Genomic DNA, 20,057 nt, shown 5'->3' with positions numbered 1-20,057 from the left:
CTGTATTGCTAATTAAAAACAAAGCTTCCATGCTGTTTCTTCCATCCTTCAGCTACAAATTTCCCAAATTGTCACAGTCCATCCTACTGTTCTGAGCAAGGTGCTGTTATTCTCACTCGAATCTCATGAAGCCACTGACAGTTGTATAGGAAGTGCAATAACAATGGGTAATCGTCCATTTATTACTGGTTTGTTGCATAACCTGTCCCTTGTTCAAACATTGGCAGTTTGCCAGAATCAGCAATACAATCTGAGTCAATTCTTTTTGAAATAACATCATACTTACAGCATAAAATGGGAGTTTCCCTGCTTCAGAAACACAGGGTTACACACGAATGAAAATATTCCATTCACATCAAGTCACAAGGTGGAGTTTCATAGGTTCATAGAGACGTACAGCACGGAAACAGATCCTTTGGTCCATACCGACCAGATATCCTACCCAATCTAGTCCCACCTGCCAGCACCCGGCCCATATCCCTCTAAACCCTTCCTGTTCATATACCCATCCAGATGCCTTGTAAATGCTGTAATTGTACCAGCCTCCACCACTTTCTCTGGCAGCTCATTCCAGATTGAATAAAAATACACCCGGGTTAGACAAGAGATACAGAGTTTATTTTATGGGATTGGGGTTTGGAACATCCATTACAGGGAGCAAAAAATACAAAAAGGTTAGATTTTATACAATCACTACAATTAATACAAAACTCTTCATAGAAAGAAACAATGAGCATTAATGCAACTAGCAGAGAAATATTAATCATGGCTGCCTTCCATGTGGTTCTGTACAGACCAGTTTAATTGGCAGAATCTCCAAGCAAAACAGCATTTTTATTTGGAATTCCGACTCCCAGTAAAATCAGTCTGTGCACTGCTCATTCCTCTGGGATTTAATCCAAACAGAACATTTATCTCACACAGACATATGGGGAGGAGCTCAGAAATGTTCAGCAGGCTTTGGGTAGAGCTCGGACAGTGGATTTTGGATGCAGGAAAGACTATCCTGAGTAACTAGGAAACATCTTTTGAAATTAACACTTTCTGCTTCACCTTGGATACCTTTGGAAACTTCACAAAGTGGTTACCCATTTAGACTCGGCCATTGTGATCTCTGTCACAATGTGATCTATCATGAAATTGCTGGAATTCTCTGGCCCTGCAATAAAAGACAAAGTAATGCAAGGATCTCTGCACAGTACACTCAGATTTTCAAACAGCTGAGGAGATTGGGTGCATACAAAACTCAAGTACCAGTCCCTACAGACCACTCTTCTTCATTCCCACCAAGTAGAATTAAGAAAGGTCTGCTGGTGGATTTAGAAGGTCTGAGGAGGGTGTAAATAATAAATAGATTTTTAAAAAGTCAAAACAAGAATATGGCAACTAGGTTGAGAGAAAAAAAAACTTTTTATCAAAACTGTATTTCCAGCATTTTCTGTTTTTATTTTGGATTTCCCACTATTCACAGTATTTAGCCTTTGTGTCAAGCATATTGGGAGTTTTGTTTTACCTTTTACTACAATAACTGAAATACTCAGGGTTTTTAAACTCCAAGACATTCATTGTGCTGTAATATTTGAAATTCTTCACTGACGCAAGAAGAAAAAGCTGGACTTTGTTCTCAGCTACAATGCTCTGTCTAGCTCAGCTTCCCCAGGGCCTGAGGCCAGGTTTCAGCAAGTTACCCCCAGTTAGCCAATTTCAAAGTAACATTCAGCCTGTTAGCTCCCACCACAACAAATCGCACCATCAGCAATCCACTGACAAATCTCCATTCACACACATTTAGAAAAACACCAATTGCTTTAAATAGTCCACCAGCTCTGGTAGAGATGAAACGGAGGTGTAAACCTGGAATGGAGATACCTTACCTAACAGAATTGCTGTATTTCCAGCGGTCAATCTGATCTCTGCCACATCTGGTACTGCTTCCTCTGATTCTGATTAAAATGGATACTGCAGGTTGCCCAGGAGTGCCGAAAGTCCACAAGGACTGATGATCATCAGAGATCGTATGTTAAAGCAGAACGTACAGGAACCAAAGAAATTTGCAGGTTGTCCCCAGGGACAATACCGAATATTGCAGGTTGCAAGTATGGACATTACGACATTCACAGACACTGTAAAACACAGCGACTGTACACACAGACTTTAACTCAATGAATGATTCACAGTATTTAACTGCATCAGACTGAGGAATTTACTGGGCCTTTCTCTTCAAATAGTCACCACAATGTGCATACTTAGATTCATCGTGAAATCACAATTTAAGAAGTTCTTTAAAAGCCAATTTAGTAAAGACGCATATTCACTTGCTGGGGAGGTTTGTTGATCCCTGGAGGATGAGAGACACGTGAGAATTGGTCAAACATTTATGGGGGAGAAGGAGGTCAGAGACACAGAAGGGAAAGAGAAACAGTGGCAGCAGCGGAGGGGGGGGGGCTGGTGTTGGAAGAATATAGATAGATAGAGACAATGGGGTTGGAGGGTAGTGTACAGGATCCCCACCCTAGTACTATCCAGTAACCATTCTACTGGAAGTCCACACGTGGAGATTGGGTGAGGAGGGCTATTAGTCTTGGAGTGACTGAACAGTCAGACAGAGACCAGCTCCTTATGGATCCACTGATGGAAGGAGGGAATAGTAGAACCTACTAATAGGGCTGGGAGCCATGGGATTTCAACAATCTTGTATCATGTGATGACTCATGTTAGTTAACAATATGTTTGGGAACAATTATTTACAAATACCTTGGTGCTGGATACTGTACTTAGAGATGTAAGAACAGCACAGTTACAGAACTTGAGTTTGCCTCATGACTCAGTTGCTTAAGGGAGTAAGATACTGCCCACAAACAGCAATAAAGAAACTATATCAGTAAATTAAAGATGGTGCCCAGTGTATAAAGGAGTATAAATGAAGCAAACCGATGAAGCAGCATCCAGAAACTTCTATTAACATTCATTTCTGATAAATCAATTTTCTTTCTCACCTTGAGCTAGTGTTTCTCATTAACCTAGTTACTTTAGTTGATTTGACCCACTACTAAGGGAGCCTCACTCAAATAAGACACAACTTGAGCATGTAGGGTTTGGAGCTTGTGCTGGATCCCAATATCTGTATAAACCATGTTATTAATCGCACATTAGACAACCATTAATGCAACCCCAAATACGGCCACAGTACAATCTCCCACACTGGTCATTTTCAAAACGTTGATAACAAATGTACTATTCAGTTCTATCAAATCTTTGTGTTGAATAACAGGCAAAGAATTTCCAAACTTTTCTTCAGCCAGAGTGGTGGGCCTCTGGAATTCATTGCCATGGAGCGCAGTGGATGCCAGGATGTTAAATGTCTTTAAGGCAGAGATTGATAAATTCCTAATCTTGCAAGGAATTAAGAGATACGGGGAGAATGTGGGTAAGTGGCGTTGAAATGCCCATCACTCCTGATTAAATGGCAGAGTGGACTCAATGGGCAAGAGATAGATAGAGATAATGTGGACCCCCACCCTAGTAACCACTCTACTGGAAGCCCTTACTTCCACTCCTATTTCTTATGGTTCTTAACTGATCCTGTGCCTTCCTTTGCAAGATACCTTTAATCAAAAGCACAGTCCTGATTTCTGATAATCATTATGAAAAAGGCCAGACTTATAAATATACTAATAAAAGAACGACCGGGAGGCAGGGGGAAGAGAGAGTGCGAGAGATAGGGGAAGAGTCCACACACATTAGAATATGACACTCAATCTGCAGTACAATACTGCCTCTATCCAGCTCTGTTAATCAGGGATGAAACACAGATAACCAATGAAGACCAGAGATACATTCCATATGGCTCTATGGTGCAAAATGCATTGGCAGCTGCTCTCTATGGATCAAGGTGCAGTTTAATGCTGGAATGTTCTGTATATTTAATTTCAGCCTCTGATCCACTGAGCTCAAGAAGTCTTGATCAACAGTAAATGTTGAATGAGGATTTGTCACTAGATTTAAATAGTCTCCGAGCACCACTGTCCCGGCTAACACTCAATGAATATCCTGGCAAAGGAATTCAAAGCCACCTGATGTCCCCGGAATTTCAGCAGTAGAAAATGCCTGGAGGAACATGCCAAGGTGCAAATAATCGTAAACCATTGTAGACAACCAGCAAACCCATTGTAGTAGTTTGCTGCAGCCAATACTGGAACAGTGCATTTGCTCTCTCACTGATGCCTCTCAGGTTTAGCACTGCAGGGTACAGACTGATTCAGTCTGCAGCTCCCATCTCTCTGTGACCAGCACCATCATCCCTTCAGATCTAACTGGTTGACTGACAAGAATGTTTATAAAAACTCACCAGGCAAAAGGCAACATTCCAGTTTAGAAAAAAAACATTGCATCAAACATTGCCCGGTTGCTATGGAACCTGTCAGCAGGTGACGCAACACTGGGCAATCTTGTCAACAGCCCCACCTTGATCCCTTTGACCATATCCTGCACAGCCGCCAGGCAGAGGTTTTGGAAAGTGTATTCAAATATTCTCCTGATTTGAGTTAATGATAGCATGATCAGCAAGACAAACTCCTGCACCAATGAAATCCCAGAGTACATACATTGCATTTAATGTATCCTAAACTGTTACTCAGAGCCCCTAAGAGAGACACTGATCCAAGCTTCAACATAAAAGATTTAAAGACCTACTACATATAAATAAGAACAAAATGCAGAAGTATATTGTACATGTGCACAATTTAACAGGACAAGGATTACAGCTACAGTGTCTCAGACTTTAATTGCGCCACTTCAGTTCTTCGAATGGGATTCCAATTCTGTGATTTCCACTCAGCAGCCACTCAGGGTCACCCTGAGCGAAGGATGTTAGATTGGGCACTGCTCCAAGCTGCTCAATGAAGCTTGGCCCTGAGAGATTAACTTGTTACATTACTAGGATCTGTTTCTATCAGGCTGGCTTGTCAAATACAGTGGGAAGGTGTCTTAGCTCATTGGCACCTGGTTCCAAATTGAATGCTGACAATTTTGATTTTACGTGGATAAGAAAATACAAAGCAGTTTCTCTGGCTGCAGAAGAATTTACCTGAAAGTTCAAGAACTGAGCTGAAAGACAATGCTTGCATTGTATAATTAAAGATGTGTTAGGCAGCTTGATTATCTGCCACATTCCCAAACGATTTGGTTTAAAATGTCCTTAAAACTTGGTTTCAAATTATTTTGGTTTGCTCTTCTGGTGACCAAAAGTAATCTGCCTCTAAAGTTACCAAGGATCAGCATGTGCAGTCTACTCCAAGAATTCTACGAATGTACATTATTTTCTGCAGCATTATACTCAAGACTTCAGAATATTGCGAGAAATTTACATTTTCCCAGATGGGAAAACAAAAATGGATGATGTGTAGTTTTTAAACCAAGAAAAAAGCCTGAGTCTGCAGTATGTTTATTCAATCTGTTAATTATAATTATAGGTTAGATTAGATTAGATTAGATTACTTACAGTGTGGAAACAGGCCCTTTGGCCCAACAAGTCCACACGGATCCGCCGAAGCGCAACCCACCCGGACCCATTCCCCTACATTTACCTCTTCACCTAACACTACGGGCAATTTAGCATGGTCAATTCACCTGACCTGCACATTTTTGGACTGTGGGAGGAAACCGGAGCACCCGGAGGAAACCCACGCAGACACGGGGAGAATGTGCAAACTTCAGGTTAAGGCTTGCCTGAAGCCATTTATCATCATCAGAAATAAACATTGACGGGAAGTGAGGTTTGTAAATACGCAGATGAGAAAATCTTAAATGCATGTATAATATCCCACAGGATAGGGACCAGGCAACTTTACAAGGCAAGAAGCTTCAGTTTCAGCTATAAGGTGGACGAGAGATGACACTTCCTGCACATGAACAGTGTGAAGAGCTTTACTGCATCCCAAGCCAGTCACAGGGAAGAGGCAGGGAATGTGGACAGGGCAGGCAAGAGACACGTTTGTAAAAAAAAAAATTCCAAAAGTGAAACGATTGATGACAAGAAGTTGCAGATTTAAAGTAATTTACAAAATAAGAAAAAACGCGATGTGAGGAAAAGCTTTATCAAAGATGAGGGTCTGAATTGTGTTGCTTTAGATTGTGCAGGAGGCAGGTTCATTCCAGATTTTCATAAAGGAATTGATGGCAGCTCTGAAAGGGAAGAATGTGCAGAATTATGAGGAGAAGGCAGGCGGATGGCAGTACATAAGATGCTCAGAGAGCCAGCATAGATACGATGGGCCAAAGAGCCTCTTCATATGCTGTAACAATGCTGTGATTCAGTCTCAGAATGTTCGTGTGAACCATGCCTGAGGGTTGTAATTTAGACAGATACAAGCTGAGGGTCAGCAAAGTTTGATGCTGAAGGTTGAGGCAACTTTTCATCTCACATCTCCTAAATGTGACACGTGAAACCCGAGAACAGTGAGGGAGCTGACTGACCTGTGGACAGGGTCTCTCCAAGTGCAAATATTGACGCAGACTCACTTCCATTAACTTAAGGCTAGGTTACTAATTAAAATGGTTCTGAATCTTTACAACTAGTAAATCCTTTATTAAAGTCATGTAAAAAAAAAGTCAATCCTGAACATTTATCTGCCCATTCAATGCAATTACTGAACTTCCAGCTTCTGCAGATGTTATCAGCATTTATATAAAAACCAGTTTTACTGCAATAACTCAGCTATGTGTTAACAGAATGATCTTTTCAGAGTTTTCAGTCTTCAACCTACACATCCAACACAACCATAAGGTGTGCACACAAGATTAAAAATCTGAAAAGTGTAAAATAAAAGAAAGAATATTTATTTGGGAAGCCAGAAGAACAAGTTTACCCAAAAAAATGGAGGGAGAACAAGAAAGCAGCGTTTGACAGCACATTCACCTGCTCTCTGGTAACACAGTATGTATATTTGGGAATTCCTTCAGACAACACACATACACACACACACACACACACACACACACTAAGAACTTCTAAAGCTGTGTAAAAGGTGTGGCTTTCTTGAGGGTCAGATTTCACATGTCCATGTCCAGTCATTGACTAGGTTTCAACCGATTACCACTGCAGCATCAGTTTGTGTTAATTACGTAATAGAGTTCACAGTCTGCAGCGGTCTCTCCATTTCTTTTTTAAAAAATGACGACAGATCTGGAGTTAAATTGCAGCCTTCACCCGCTGGGTTGTCAGGAGGTTCAGAGGATGGCAGTGAGGTACCCAAGGAGCCCCTCAACATGGCTACTTCCTGAAAAAATCTCAGATTTAATCATTGAAAATACTGACAGCTGTCTCTAATCAACAGACTGCGGTCCCACGTTGATTGGTTCACAGCTACTGGACCTTGCCAGGAATCTTTGCTCGTTTGCGGGCAATGGCATCCTCTACAGCTTTCAGTTGTTTCAGTAGCTCCTCCCTGCGTGATAATGTGCTGGATTTGCTCGACTTTGCAGAGGATGTAGCAGTGGTAGAAGCTGTTGTGTCATGTGATTTGCTGGAACTTGAAGACACACTTGTCACTTTGCTTGAGACCTTTGATTGGGGGGATGGTGGCCGTTTTCTAAAAGGGGAGGGAAAAAAAATGGTTTATATTCACACAGCCAGACTTCTCCAGCACCAACCTCAAATCCTTTCCCCTCTGTTGTCCTTCCAGCACCTCCAACAATAAGCACATGGACGATCATGACTTTGTCACGAGGTTTAACACCATTGGCTGTGAGCTTCCTCTCTTCCTTTCCTCTGTCCCACTGGGCCAGGGCTCTCTAATGCTTCCCCTGCCCCAGCTCAAACTCTCATCTTTCTCTAAGCTCTGCCCCATCTCCCCTCATGCCCCTTTTAAGCTCAACCTGTCCATAAGACTCATTCTACTAATTGAACTTTTTCCCACTAAACTACAGGCTGCAGAACCATCAGACCTGACCTCCATATGTCTGCTGATAATGTTAATGGTTCCTTCTCCCTTCACATGCTGTCTCCCTCTCCTTTAAACATCACTGTGGATGAGATGGACACAAAGAATCTGTTTCCATGTTGTATAATTCTATACACTTACAATCTGCCATTCTCAAAAAAAATCAACCCAATTTCACTGTCCTTGCAAATTCCATCCCATCTCTAAACTCACTTTTCTTTCCAAACTTCTTGAATGTGTTATTACTTCCTAAATGTATACCCAATTTTCTGCAGCTTTATGTCTGAATTTCTCCAGTCAGGTTTCTGTCCCTGGCAAAGTGCCAAAAATGTTCAAAGCCAAAAACTGCCTATCATGTATCTCTGAAAAAGATGAATCATTCATCCTCATCCTTCACAATTTGTCAGAAGTCTCTGAAACATTAACCTCACAACACTTCTCTCACCTGATTGCATTCTTTAGCCAGAAAATGACTTGCAACAGCTTCTCTTCCTAGTCTTGCATTATCACCTTACCTACATGCTTCCCCTTAGCAACATCATCTAATAAAACAATTTTAGTTTTCATAGGTATAGTGACGACACCCAGCCGTACACAGCTAGAGCTCAGAATCACCTCCTTTGACTCCCTGTTCTTGAAAAAAATGATCAGACGGCTTAATTAATATTCAGGCATGAATGAGCTGAAGGTTCCTCCAAATGCAAAAACTAAATATGTTGTTTTTGGTACCACCACACGTCCGTTCCTTAATTTTTAAACATTCAATAGGGGATGTGGGCTTCACTGGCTGGCCTGAATTTATTGCCCATCACCAGTTGCCCTTGAGAGCATAGAATATTCCAGCACAGTACAGGCTCTTCAGCCCTCGATGTTGCGCTGACCTGTGAAACCAATCTGGAGCCCATCTAACCTAGACAATTCCATTTTCGTCCATATGTTTATCCAATGACCATTTAAATGCCCTTAACATCAGTGAGTCTACTACTGTTGCAGGCAGTGCATTCCACGCCCCTACTACTCTCCGAGTAAAGAAACTCCCTCTGACATCTGTCCTATATCTATCACCCCCCAAGTTTAAAGCTATGTCCCCTCGGGCTGGCCGTCACCATCGGAGGAAAAGATGATGGTCGTGAGTTGTCCTCTTGAACCGCTGCAGTTCTTCTGTTGCAGATAGACTCACGGTGCTATTAGGAAGGGAATTCCAACATGTCCACCCAGAGACTCTGAGAAAACAGTGATATATTTCTAAGGCAGAATGGTGAATGGTCTGAAGGAGAACATGTGGGTAGTGGCAATACCATGCAAATGCTGCCCTTGCCCTTCCAGCTGGCAATGGTCATGGGTTTGGAAGGTGCTGTAGAAGACGACTTGGTGAATTTCTGCAGTGCATCTTGTAGATAGTACACACTGCTGCTACCAAACATCTGTGGTGGAGGGGCTGAACACTTGTGGCTGTGGTACCAATCAAGCGGGTAACTTTGTTCTGGTTCCTGTCAAGCTTCTTGAGTGTTGTTGGAGATGCACTCATCCAGACAAGTAGCGAGCATTCCATCATTTTCCTGATTTGTGCTTTGTAGATGCTGGACTGGCTTTAGGAAGTCATGGGCTGAGTTATTTGATGCAGAATTTCTAGCCTTTGATAGCCACTGTATTTATATGCTGGTGCAGTTCAATTTCTGATCAATAGTAAACCGCAGAATGTTGTTAGTGAGGGATTAAAGTGATGGTAATGTGGGATGAGGGATTAAGTGATTGAATGTTATGGGTGATAGTTAGATACTCGAGGAGAGTATTGGAGATGTCATTGCCAGGATACTGTCTAGGATTTGTTGTTTTTGGATATGGGCTGCTTCAGTATCTGAGGAATCTCAATGGTACTGAATATCTTGCAATCAGCAGTTAACATCTGACATTACAATAAAGGGAAGGTAATCAATGAAGCAGCTGAGGGTAGTTGGGCTCACAATGCGACCCTGTGGAACGTCTGCCGAGATGTCCTGGAACGGAGATCTCAGACTAAAATAATCACAAGCATCTTCCTATGTGCCAGATATGCCCCCATTCAGCAGAAGAAAAACCCTCAATTCCCAATAATTGTAGTTTTGCTTGGGGTCCTTGACGTCATTCTTTATTAAATGCAGCTTTGATGTGAAGGGCTATGACTCTAACCTCCGCTCTGGAATTCAGCTCCTTTGTCCACGTTTGAACGGAGGCTGTAGATGAGGTCAGGAGCTGAGTAGTCCTGGTGGAACCCACTTGGGCATCACAGAGCATGTTATTGCTGAACAAGTGCAGCAATTGACTAGGTTGAAAGTGACATATTTGCATAACCATGCTTAGGCAATTTTCCACATTAGCAGGAGACTATTTAAGGAGCAGTTGTTGCGAGTGATGTACAAATTTGTTCCTCTGAGACAGGTAAGAAGGGGTAAGATTAAGGAACTTTGGATGACAAGAACAGAGGAGCTTCTCGTCAAAAGGAAGAAGGCAGCTTACGTAAGATGGAGGAAGCAAGGATCTAGCACAGCTTTAGAGGATTACAGGCTTACTAGAAAGGAGCTCAGAAATGGACTGAGAAGAGCCAGGAGTGGGCACAAAAAAGGCTTGGCAAGAAGGATTAAGGAGAACCCAAAGGCGTTTTACTCATATGTGAGGAATAAGAGAACTATCAGGGAGAAGGTAGGGCCGATTAGGGAAAGCGGAGAGAACTTGCGCGTGGAGTCTGAGTAGATAGGGGAAGCCCTAAATGAGTATTTTTGCTTCAGTTTTCACCAAGGAAAGGGAACTTGTTGTAAATGAAAACTTAGAGGAGTTGGGATACAGTCTTGACCAGATCATGGTTGATGAAGATGATGTGCTAGAAATTTTAGAAAACATTAAGATTGATAAGTCCCCAGGGCCAGACCAGATTTATCCTGAGCTGCTCTGGGAAGCGAGAAAGGAGGTTGCTGAGCCGCTGGTGAGGATATTTGCCTCCTCACTCTCCACGAGAGTCGTATCGGAGGATTGGAACGAGGTGAGTGTTGTTCCACTTTTCAAGGCGGCTAATAGGGAAATCCCAGGCAATTACAGACCAGTCAGTCTCTCGTCTGTGGTCAGCAAAGTTGTGGAAAGAATTCTGAGGGATAGGATTTATGACTATTTGGTAAAGCGTAGTGTGATTATAGGCAGTCAGCATGGCTTTGTGTGGAGCAGGTCATGCCTCACAAATCTTATGGAGTTCTTTGAGGTGGTGTCAAGACAGGTCAATGACGGTTGAGCAGTGGATGTGGTGTATATGGATTTCAGCAAGGCATTTGATAGGGTTCCCCATGGTAGGCTCATTCATAAAGTCAGGATGTATGGGATACAGGGAGATTTGGCGATCTGGATTCAGAATTGGCTGGCTGACAGAAGACAGAGAGTGCTTGTAGATGGAAAGTATTCTGCCTTGAGGTCAGTGTTGAGTGGGGTCCTGCAGGGCTCTGTTCTTGGACCTCTGCTATTTGTAGTTTTTATAAATGACTTGGATGAAGAGGTTGAGGGGTGGGTTAGTAAATTTGCCGATGACACAAAAGTTGGAGGGGTCGTCGATAGTATAGAGGACTATTGCAGGCTGCAGCGTGACATAGACAGGATGCAGAGCTGGGCTGAGAAATGGCAGATGGAGTTCAACCTGGATAAATGTGAAGTGATGTATTTGGAAGGTCGAACTCGAATGCTGAATATAGGATTAAAGACAGGATTCTTGGCGGTGTGGAGGAATAGAGGGATCTGGGTGTGCAAGTACATAGATCCCTCAAAGTTGCCACCCAAGTGGATAGGGTTGTTAAGAAAGCATATAGTGTTTTGGCTTTCATTAACAGGGGTATCGAGTTTAAGAGCCGCAAGGTTTTGCTGCAGCTCTACAAGTCCCTGGTGAGACCACACTTGGAATATTGTGTCCAGTTTTGGTCTCCCTACTATACGAAAGATACAGAGACTTTGAAGAGGGTGCAAAGAAGGTTTACCAGGATGCTGCCTGGACTGGAGGGCTTGCCTTATGAAGAAAGGTTGAATAAGCTCAGACTTTTCTCTCTCGAGAGAGAAGGAGGAAGAGAGGTGACCTGATCGAGGTGTACAAAATAATGAGATGCCGGTGTTGGACTGCGATATACAAAGTTAAAAATCACACAACACCATGTTATAGTCCAACAGGTTTAATTGGAAGCAGACTAGCTTTCGGAGCGATGCTCCTTCATCAGGTGGTAGTTAGGATTGAGCCCTCCACTACCACCTGATGAAGGAGCATCGCTCCGAAAGCTAGTGTGCTTCCAATTAAACCTATTGGACTATAACCTGGTGTTATGTGATTTTTAAAATAATGAAAGGAATAGATAGAGTCAATAGCCAGAGACTTTTCCCCAGGGCAGGATTGACTGGTACGAGAAGTCATAGTTTGAAGATATTAGGAGGAAGGTATAAAGGAGATATCAGAGGTAGGTTCTATACATCAGAGAGTTGTGAATGCATGGAATGCGTTGCCAGCTGAGGTGGTGGAAGTGAAGTCACTGGGGACATTTAAGCGACTGCTGGACATGCACATGGATAGCAGTGAGTTGAGTGGAGCGTAGGTTAAGTTACTATATATTACATTAGGATTAAGTCTCGGCACAACATTGTGGGCCTAAGGGCCTGTTCTGTGCTGTACATTTCTATGCTAGTATTGTAGTTTTTTTTCTTACATTCACTCATAGGATGTGGATGCTGTTTTGAGATGGGGATGGTGAGCTACTTTCTTGCAGGCCAGCTGCTATAGGTAGAGCAATAATGCTATCAGGGAGGGAGTTACTGGATTTTGAAAATTGATATCACTTCCAGTTATGCTCTTTGGTATGCAGTCATGTATTCACCAGGTTGGCACCACAAGTGCCTGGTGTTACAAGTGATTCCAGTTTTCAGCCAGTTTAATTCACTCCACCCAATAAAATGAAACAGCTGAAGGCTGTTGCTTTTGGGATGTCTTCCTGCATTTTTCACTGAACTAGGTTTGACTCCCTGGGTTTAGATTAGAGTGGTGCTGGAAAGGCACAGCAGGTTAGGCAGCATTTGAGGAGCAGGAAAATCGATGGGCAAAAACCTTTCATCAGGAATTGACTCCCTGGCTTGATGGTAATCACACAAATGACTTATCCTATATCCTTAACTGTGACTTCTGGTTCTGGACTCCCTGGTCAACAGGAAAGCCCTTTCTGCATTTACCCTGTCTAGTCCTTTTTGAAACCTAGAAATATAACTTGCAATATTCTATGATATAGAATATAACAATGTGAGGCTGTTGTTTATCTGCGAGACAACTCTCCTAATATTGACACCAGCACCCAAATATTAGCAGGGTACTTCGCAGAGTCGACAGGGCTGAATTTTTAGTTGTTGTTTTCGGTGTCTTGGTCAATGTCAAGGGCTTGGTCTGATTTGAAACTTTTGAATAAACTGTTACAACTGAATGGTTTGGTCTTTTCAGAGGGTAGTTAAGAGTCACGACATCACTGTAAATCTGGAGTCAGATGTAGGCCTGACCAGGTAAGGACGGCAATTATTTCCCTGAAGGACATAAGTGAACCAGATGGGTTTTTATGACAGTCAATAATGGCTTTATGGTCATCATTGGATTTATATTTCCAGATTTGTGAATACAAATTCCAACATCTGCTGTGAACATTACCTGGGTCTCTGGTTACTAGTCGAGCAAAACACCACTATGTCATTGCCACCCCATAGTTACCTACTTTATTTCTCTCGGCAAAAGTGAGGACTGCAGATGCTGGAGATGAGAGTCTAGATTAGAGTGGTGCTGGAAAAGCACAGCAGGTCAGGCAGCATCCGAGGAGCAGGAAAATCGACGTTTCAGGTAAAAGCCCTTTATCAGGAATGAGGCAGGGAGCCTCTGGGGTAGACAGATAAATGGGAGGGGTGTGGGGCTGGGGAGAAGGTAGCTGAGAGTGCTTTTCCAGCACCCCTCTAACCTACTTTATTTCTCTGCCTGCCAACTATCCAAGGTTGTTCACAACATGGTGTCAGGCTTGATCTTGAAATCAGCTCCTGGCCACATATCTCTACCATCACTAAGATTGCCTATTCCTCCTCTGTAACATGGCCTGACTCAGACCCTGCAACATTTCAGCTTCTGCTATAACCCTCATCCTTGTTATCACTCTTGACTACCAATGAGTTTCTGTCTTAATTGTTATTCTCTCCTACGTAAACTGAATATTATCCAAACCTCTGCTATATGTCTCCTTACTTATGTCAATTCCGATTCATTCTTCATCTCTGTATTCACTTACTAGATTGGTTACTTGTAAAGTAACACAATGATTTTAGAATGTTGTGTGTCAAAGACAAGCACTCTTGAGATTTACTGAGGAACTACACCCAAATGTTGCACTGACTGTGAAAAACTCCATCTTGCAAAATGGACATTAAATCACATTTTCTTCAAATATTAGCAAGATTGTGACACTCAAAAGTGTAGCCAAAATAATAGCTGGTAGGAAACAACTGGCTACCAATCCCTATAAAGTCAAAGCAGGGAGGAGGTTACAAAAAGGCAAAGACCTTTTCATGAGGATGTGCACTGGGGAGATGGAGCAGAAAAAAGAAAATGGGAAACAATGGTGGTACCAAACTGCCTAGCCTCCTCACTCACTGCAAGGTTCACTCTGCAACAGCACTGGCAGAGGCTGGAGACTACAGCACCTGATTCACTAAGAATCTCCACAAAATAAGGGCGAAAATAATGGAGAAATAAATCTATGGTTCGGACTCATCACACACATTAAAACTTGGTTAAGGCAGGAATAATTCAGATCCATTAATGCAATAAAGTGCTGTGATATGGTGCAATACAGTAACTGAGCACATTATCACATACAGCATACTTACAGACTACTACTGTGTCATTTCTAAACTGACTCATTACTTTCAAGAGAGTTCAAATATGTCAAACCAATTAATGTGGGCTAGAAATGAACCCCTTCACTGGCACGTGTTTTCTCACACTGTTCACCTGACCTAATCAGAAGCACTTGCATCTCCTTCACCTGCATCCAGAGATTATGGAAAATACTTTGTGAAGTCATCCTCAAGTTAACCCACTGATGATGTCACTTGTGCATCTACTTACCGCTCTGCTTGGGCAGGAGATGACCTAACCATTGCTGGAGCTCGGCTACTCTGACGATCACCTTTTGGTGACGGTGGCCTTCCAAATGCCTTCCGATCACGATGCCCTGAAAACAAGACAATCTGGAACTTGAGACTAGGTCAGAGCAAGACCACACATTTATGCACAGAGCACCATTCCACTGTAGCTATATAGAGCAACATTTGACATAAACACAAAAAAACACTTGGTACATCACATAGCAACCAAGAAAAACAGACAGCAACATTGCACACTAGCTCCGAAAAACAAACAGCAATATCACAGTAAAATATAGAACTATTGTTTGAGAAATCATCAGATGTGGCTAAACCAGTGCCTTTAAGATCTTTATTTGAAGGTACTGGTATTGGACTGGGGTGTACAAAGTTAAAAATCACATAACACCAGTTTATTTGGCAGCACTTGCTTTTGGAGTGCTGCTCCTTCATGCAACCACCTGATGAAGGAGCAGTACTTCCAAATAAACCCGTTGGACTATAAGCTGGTGTTGTGAGATTTTTAACTTTAAAATCTTTGCAATGTAGCAGTGTAGCACATAAGAAATAGGATCTAAAACCCAATGTTCCTGTCAACCATCCACAAGATCCTAAAGAACAGGCCTTAACTCCAGTTTCTACCACCTTCCATTATAAACCTGCAATTTATAGATGAATGGCCTACTCCCTGTAGTAAGTTATACAGATTTTGATCTGCAAGTCCATTGTTAATGAGGGCAGAAAAGTGGAGCTGTACCACATTTAGATCAGCTACAATCTTACTGAATGGTAAAGCAGGCTGGAGGGGTTGAGTGACCTCCACCTGGTCTTTTAAACATTTTTATGGAACTTCATATTTTACAGTTTTGAACATTTAAGTGATGTAATATTTGTAATTTTATGCTAGCCATTTTATTGTCCACAATACTGCTATTATGTCATAGTCAACTGCAACTGTGGCTCTCTATCCCAATGTTCAAGGTTAAGGGCTCAACAAAGATCATATAGGACACTAGCTACAAGCAGAATGGGCCAAACGACCAACCTTTGTTCTTAAGATTCTCTAGTGCTTTTCATTTTGTTCCCATTGCATGTACCTGCCTCTGTATTTCAACTCTCTGCTGAAAAATGTTACAGGAAAATCTAGCCTGTGGTTCATGTGAAATTACCAACCTCTTTCTGGAGAAACTGTGACCCGTTTGGATGGTGGAGAGGATGGCCTTTCCTTATCAGAAGGTTCATACCGTTTTCTGGTGCCCTTATCAGCAGGCTGAAATAGAAAGATAGTCAGTGTCAAAATCTCAACGGTACATTTATTGATCAAGATCAAGAGCCTCCTCAATCAACTATGTTTGCTAATCAGTATTTCATCACAGAAACTGGTGACAGTAATGATTCCACAGGGGAGTGTAGCCAGGGCTAGACCCATGGCATCATGGGCAATTCCACTGGACGGGGAAGAGGATCTTAAGAGCAATAGTTATAGAGGATTCAGTGGCCAGGGGATCAGTGGGATATTTCAGTGGCAGTAAATGTGACTTTAGGTTATGTGTTGCCTCCCCAGTGTCAGAGTAAAAAATGAGCAGTGACTGCAAGACATCCATCTGGTGTAGGGAGATCAGCCAGAGAGTCTTAGACCACACTGGCACTGACAACATAGGTTGGAAGTGGGATGAGGTCTTGAAAACAGTTTTCAAGGAATTAGGAAGGAAATTAAAAAAATCTCAAGAGCGATAATGTCAGGATTACTCCCGATGCTAATATCGATGAGCATAAAAACATGAGGCTAGATTAGAGTGGTGCTGGAAAAGCACAGCAGCATCCGAGGAGCAGGAGGACTGATCAGTTGGATAAGAGACTGGAGAACTGATCTAGAAGGACAGCATCAGATGTTTGAGAACTTAATGACCAGTTCTGGGCAGGTGGGACTTGTAAATCTGGACATGACTAGGGCTGATATCTTTGCTCATGCTGTTGGGTTGTTTTTAAACTATCCTGTCAGGCATTTATAACCTGTTGGGTAACCCAAATTGGAAGTAAAGTTGATTACAGGAAGTTGAGAAGATGCTAGGGAGACAAGAAGATGGGAGAAGCAAAGGACTGAGCATGCTTTGAAAGTGGAACAATGTTAAATAGATAAAGTTAAAGGGCACTACACCTGAATGCATGTAACATTCACAACCATGGAGAAATTTCCAAGGTCCAAATAGAGATACATGAGTATAATGCAATAGCCATGACAGAAACATGGCTCCATGGTGACCAGGACTGAATACTCTATGAAGGATAAGCAAAAAAAAACAAAGTAGATGCAGTTTTGCTGGTAAGAACGGATGGGACAAGTATATAAGGAAGGATCTCAGATCAGAAGAAGAATGTGCGAAATCTGTTTGGGTTGAACTAAAATACTAAGCGACAGCAGATATTAGTTGGAGTTATTTATAAACCACAAAAGCGCTGGTGTGGGGCATATTAATCAGGAGACAAGAAAAACTTGGAGTAGCATGGGCAACAGTTACCACAGGTGACCTCAATCTGCATATACATTGGGCAAACCAAATGAGCACTAAAGCTGCGGAGAGTGAATTTCTGGAGTTTGTTAGAGGTGGTTACCTAGAACGGTATACTGAGGAGCTGACTGGAGGACATGCTATTTTATATTTAGTATTACGTAATGAAGAAGGGCTAATTAACAATATTGTTGGAAAAGAATCTTTTGGGATAGGTGATCATAATATGATAAAATGGCTGACCCTTATTTTCTATGTTTCTATCTAATAGCTTCCACGGTTATACAAAAAGGAAATGTTTGGCTAAAATGAATGTAGGTCCATTATAGGAAAAAGAATTTTTAAATTAGGAGTAGAGAAATGATGGAGAAGTGAAATGATTATTTTGTGGCAGTTTTCACTGAGGAAAAGATCTCCCAGAAGGGTGCTACATGTATGGAATGAGCTGCCAGAGGAAGTGGTGGAGGCTAATACAATTGCAACATTTAAAAGGCATCTGGATGGGTATATGTGTAGGAAGGGTTAAGGAGGATATGGGCCAAGTGCTGGCAAATGGAGCTAGGTTAGGTTACCAGATCTGGTCAGCATGGGTCTGGTCAGTTGGACCAAAGGGTCATTTTCCGTGCTGTAAAACTCTATGACTTTAAGTACAAATCCAAATGGATAGAGAGAATGAGAATTGGAAAGAAATTAGCAATAGTAAGATGATTGTATTGGAAAAATTAAAAAAACTGCAAGATGATAAAACTCCAGGGTATAACATTCTACATCCGACTGTAGAAGGCTGTAGCTATAAAGATAGTTGATGCATTAATGATTATCTTCCAAAATTCTCAATATTCTGGAATGATTTCTGTGGATTAGAATGTAACAAATGTCACTCCATGCTATTGAAGGTGAGAGAGAGAAAACTAAAAACTACAATCTTTTAGGTATACATCCGTCATAAAAGATGGATAAATAGATACCTTGTTGATTGGGCAGAGTCAGACTAGATTTGTAAATGGCAGATTGTGTTTTACGACTGTGAGATTCATAGAGTTGCAAAGCACAGAGACAGGTCCTTTGGCCCAACTGGTCCATGCCAACCAATAATGTCCATCCACGCTAACCCTGTTTCCCTGCACTTGGCCCATATCCTTTGAATCCTTTCCTATCCATGTATTTGTCCAAATGCCTTTTAAATGTTGTTAATATACCTGCCTCAACCACTTCCACTGCCAGCTCATTCCTTATGCGTATCACCCTCTGTATAAAGAAGTTGCCCCAGTTTCCCTTTTATTCTTTCCTCACTAACCTTAAATTGATGACCTCTAGTCCTCAATTCCCCAACCCTAGGATAAAGAATGAATGCATTCACTCTATCCATGTCTCTCAGGATCTTATACAATTCTTTAAGATCCTCCTCAGTCTCCTACAGCCCATAGAACAATACAGCGCAGAACAGGCCCTTCAGCCCTCGATGTTGCACCGACCTGTGAACGAGTCTTAGCCCATCACCCTACACCATCCCATCATTATCCATGTGCTTATCCAAGGACTGTTTAAATGCCCCTAATGAGGCTGAGTTAACTACATTGACAGTCAGGCATTCCATGCTCCCCCATACAAGCTGACGTCATCATCCTAGGAAAAAGACTCACACTGTCTACCTTATCTAATCCTCTGATCATCTTGTATGTCCCTATTAAATCCCCTCTTAGCCTTCTTCTCTCCAATGAGAATGATACTCTAAAGAAAAAAAACTAGCTTCGCCAACCTCTCCCTCTAACTCAGACCTTTGAGTCCTGGCACATTCTTGTAAATTTCTTCTGCACTCTTTCCAGTTTAATAACACCCTTCCTATAACAAGGTGACCAAAACTGAACACAATACTCCAAGTGTGGCCTCACCAACATCCTGTACAGTGGAATATAACTTCTCAACTTCTACACTCAATGCCCTGACTGATGAGGGCCAGTGTGCCAAAAAACTCCTTCTTCATTGCCCTGTCTACCTGTGATTCAGAGAACCGTGCATCTGAACTCCAAGGTCTCTCTGTTCTACTACACTCCTTTAAGGGCTTACGATTCACCATGAAACTCCTACCTTGATTTGGCTTTCCAAAACGCCCCTCACAATTGTCTATATTAAACTCCATTTGCCACTTCTCACCCCACTTCCCCAGCTGGTCAAGGTTCTGCTGCAATTTCTGATAACCTTTCTCACTGTTCACGATACCATCTATTTTAGTGTCATCTGCAAAGTTACTAATTTTGTCTTGTACGTTTTCATCCAAATCATTGATATAGATAACAAACAGCAATGGGCCCAGCACCGACCCCTGTGGCACTCCACTGGTCACAGGCCTCCCAGTCCAATAAGTATCCCTCTGCTATTACCCTCTGCTTCCTACCATCAAGCCAATTGAGTATTCAACTTGCCTGCTCCCCCTGGATTCCATGCA

At 42.1% G+C, this 20,057-nt stretch overlaps 1 protein-coding gene across 5 annotated transcripts in view; it reads right to left on the bottom strand.

Moving 5' to 3' along the window:
- Nucleotides 1–596: 596 nt before the first annotated feature.
- zc3h18 (zinc finger CCCH-type containing 18) overlaps nt 597–20,057 on the bottom strand; it is a 233,796-nt gene continuing 214,335 nt past the window's right edge. For 4 of the 5 annotated variants that reach the window (XM_072595765.1, XM_072595768.1, XM_072595766.1 and 1 more), the window contains 3 exons: nt 16,275–16,371; nt 15,085–15,190; nt 597–7,589 (listed from right to left, as the gene is read on the bottom strand). In XM_072595765.1, the coding sequence (XP_072451866.1) occupies nt 7,364–7,589; nt 15,085–15,190; nt 16,275–16,371 (429 nt within the window). In that variant the 3' untranslated portion in view covers nt 597–7,363. Of the gene's footprint in view, nt 7,590–15,084; nt 15,191–16,274; nt 16,372–20,057 lie in introns of those variants that run through there. The other variant, XM_072595769.1, reaches the window with a different exon arrangement.

This window comes from Chiloscyllium punctatum, chromosome 26 (assembly GCF_047496795.1).
Source record: "Chiloscyllium punctatum isolate Juve2018m chromosome 26, sChiPun1.3, whole genome shotgun sequence".
Lineage (NCBI taxonomy): Eukaryota > Metazoa > Chordata > Chondrichthyes > Orectolobiformes > Hemiscylliidae > Chiloscyllium > Chiloscyllium punctatum.
Note: the sequence above shows the minus strand (reverse complement) of the source record. Positions and strands in the feature narration are given on the sequence as shown.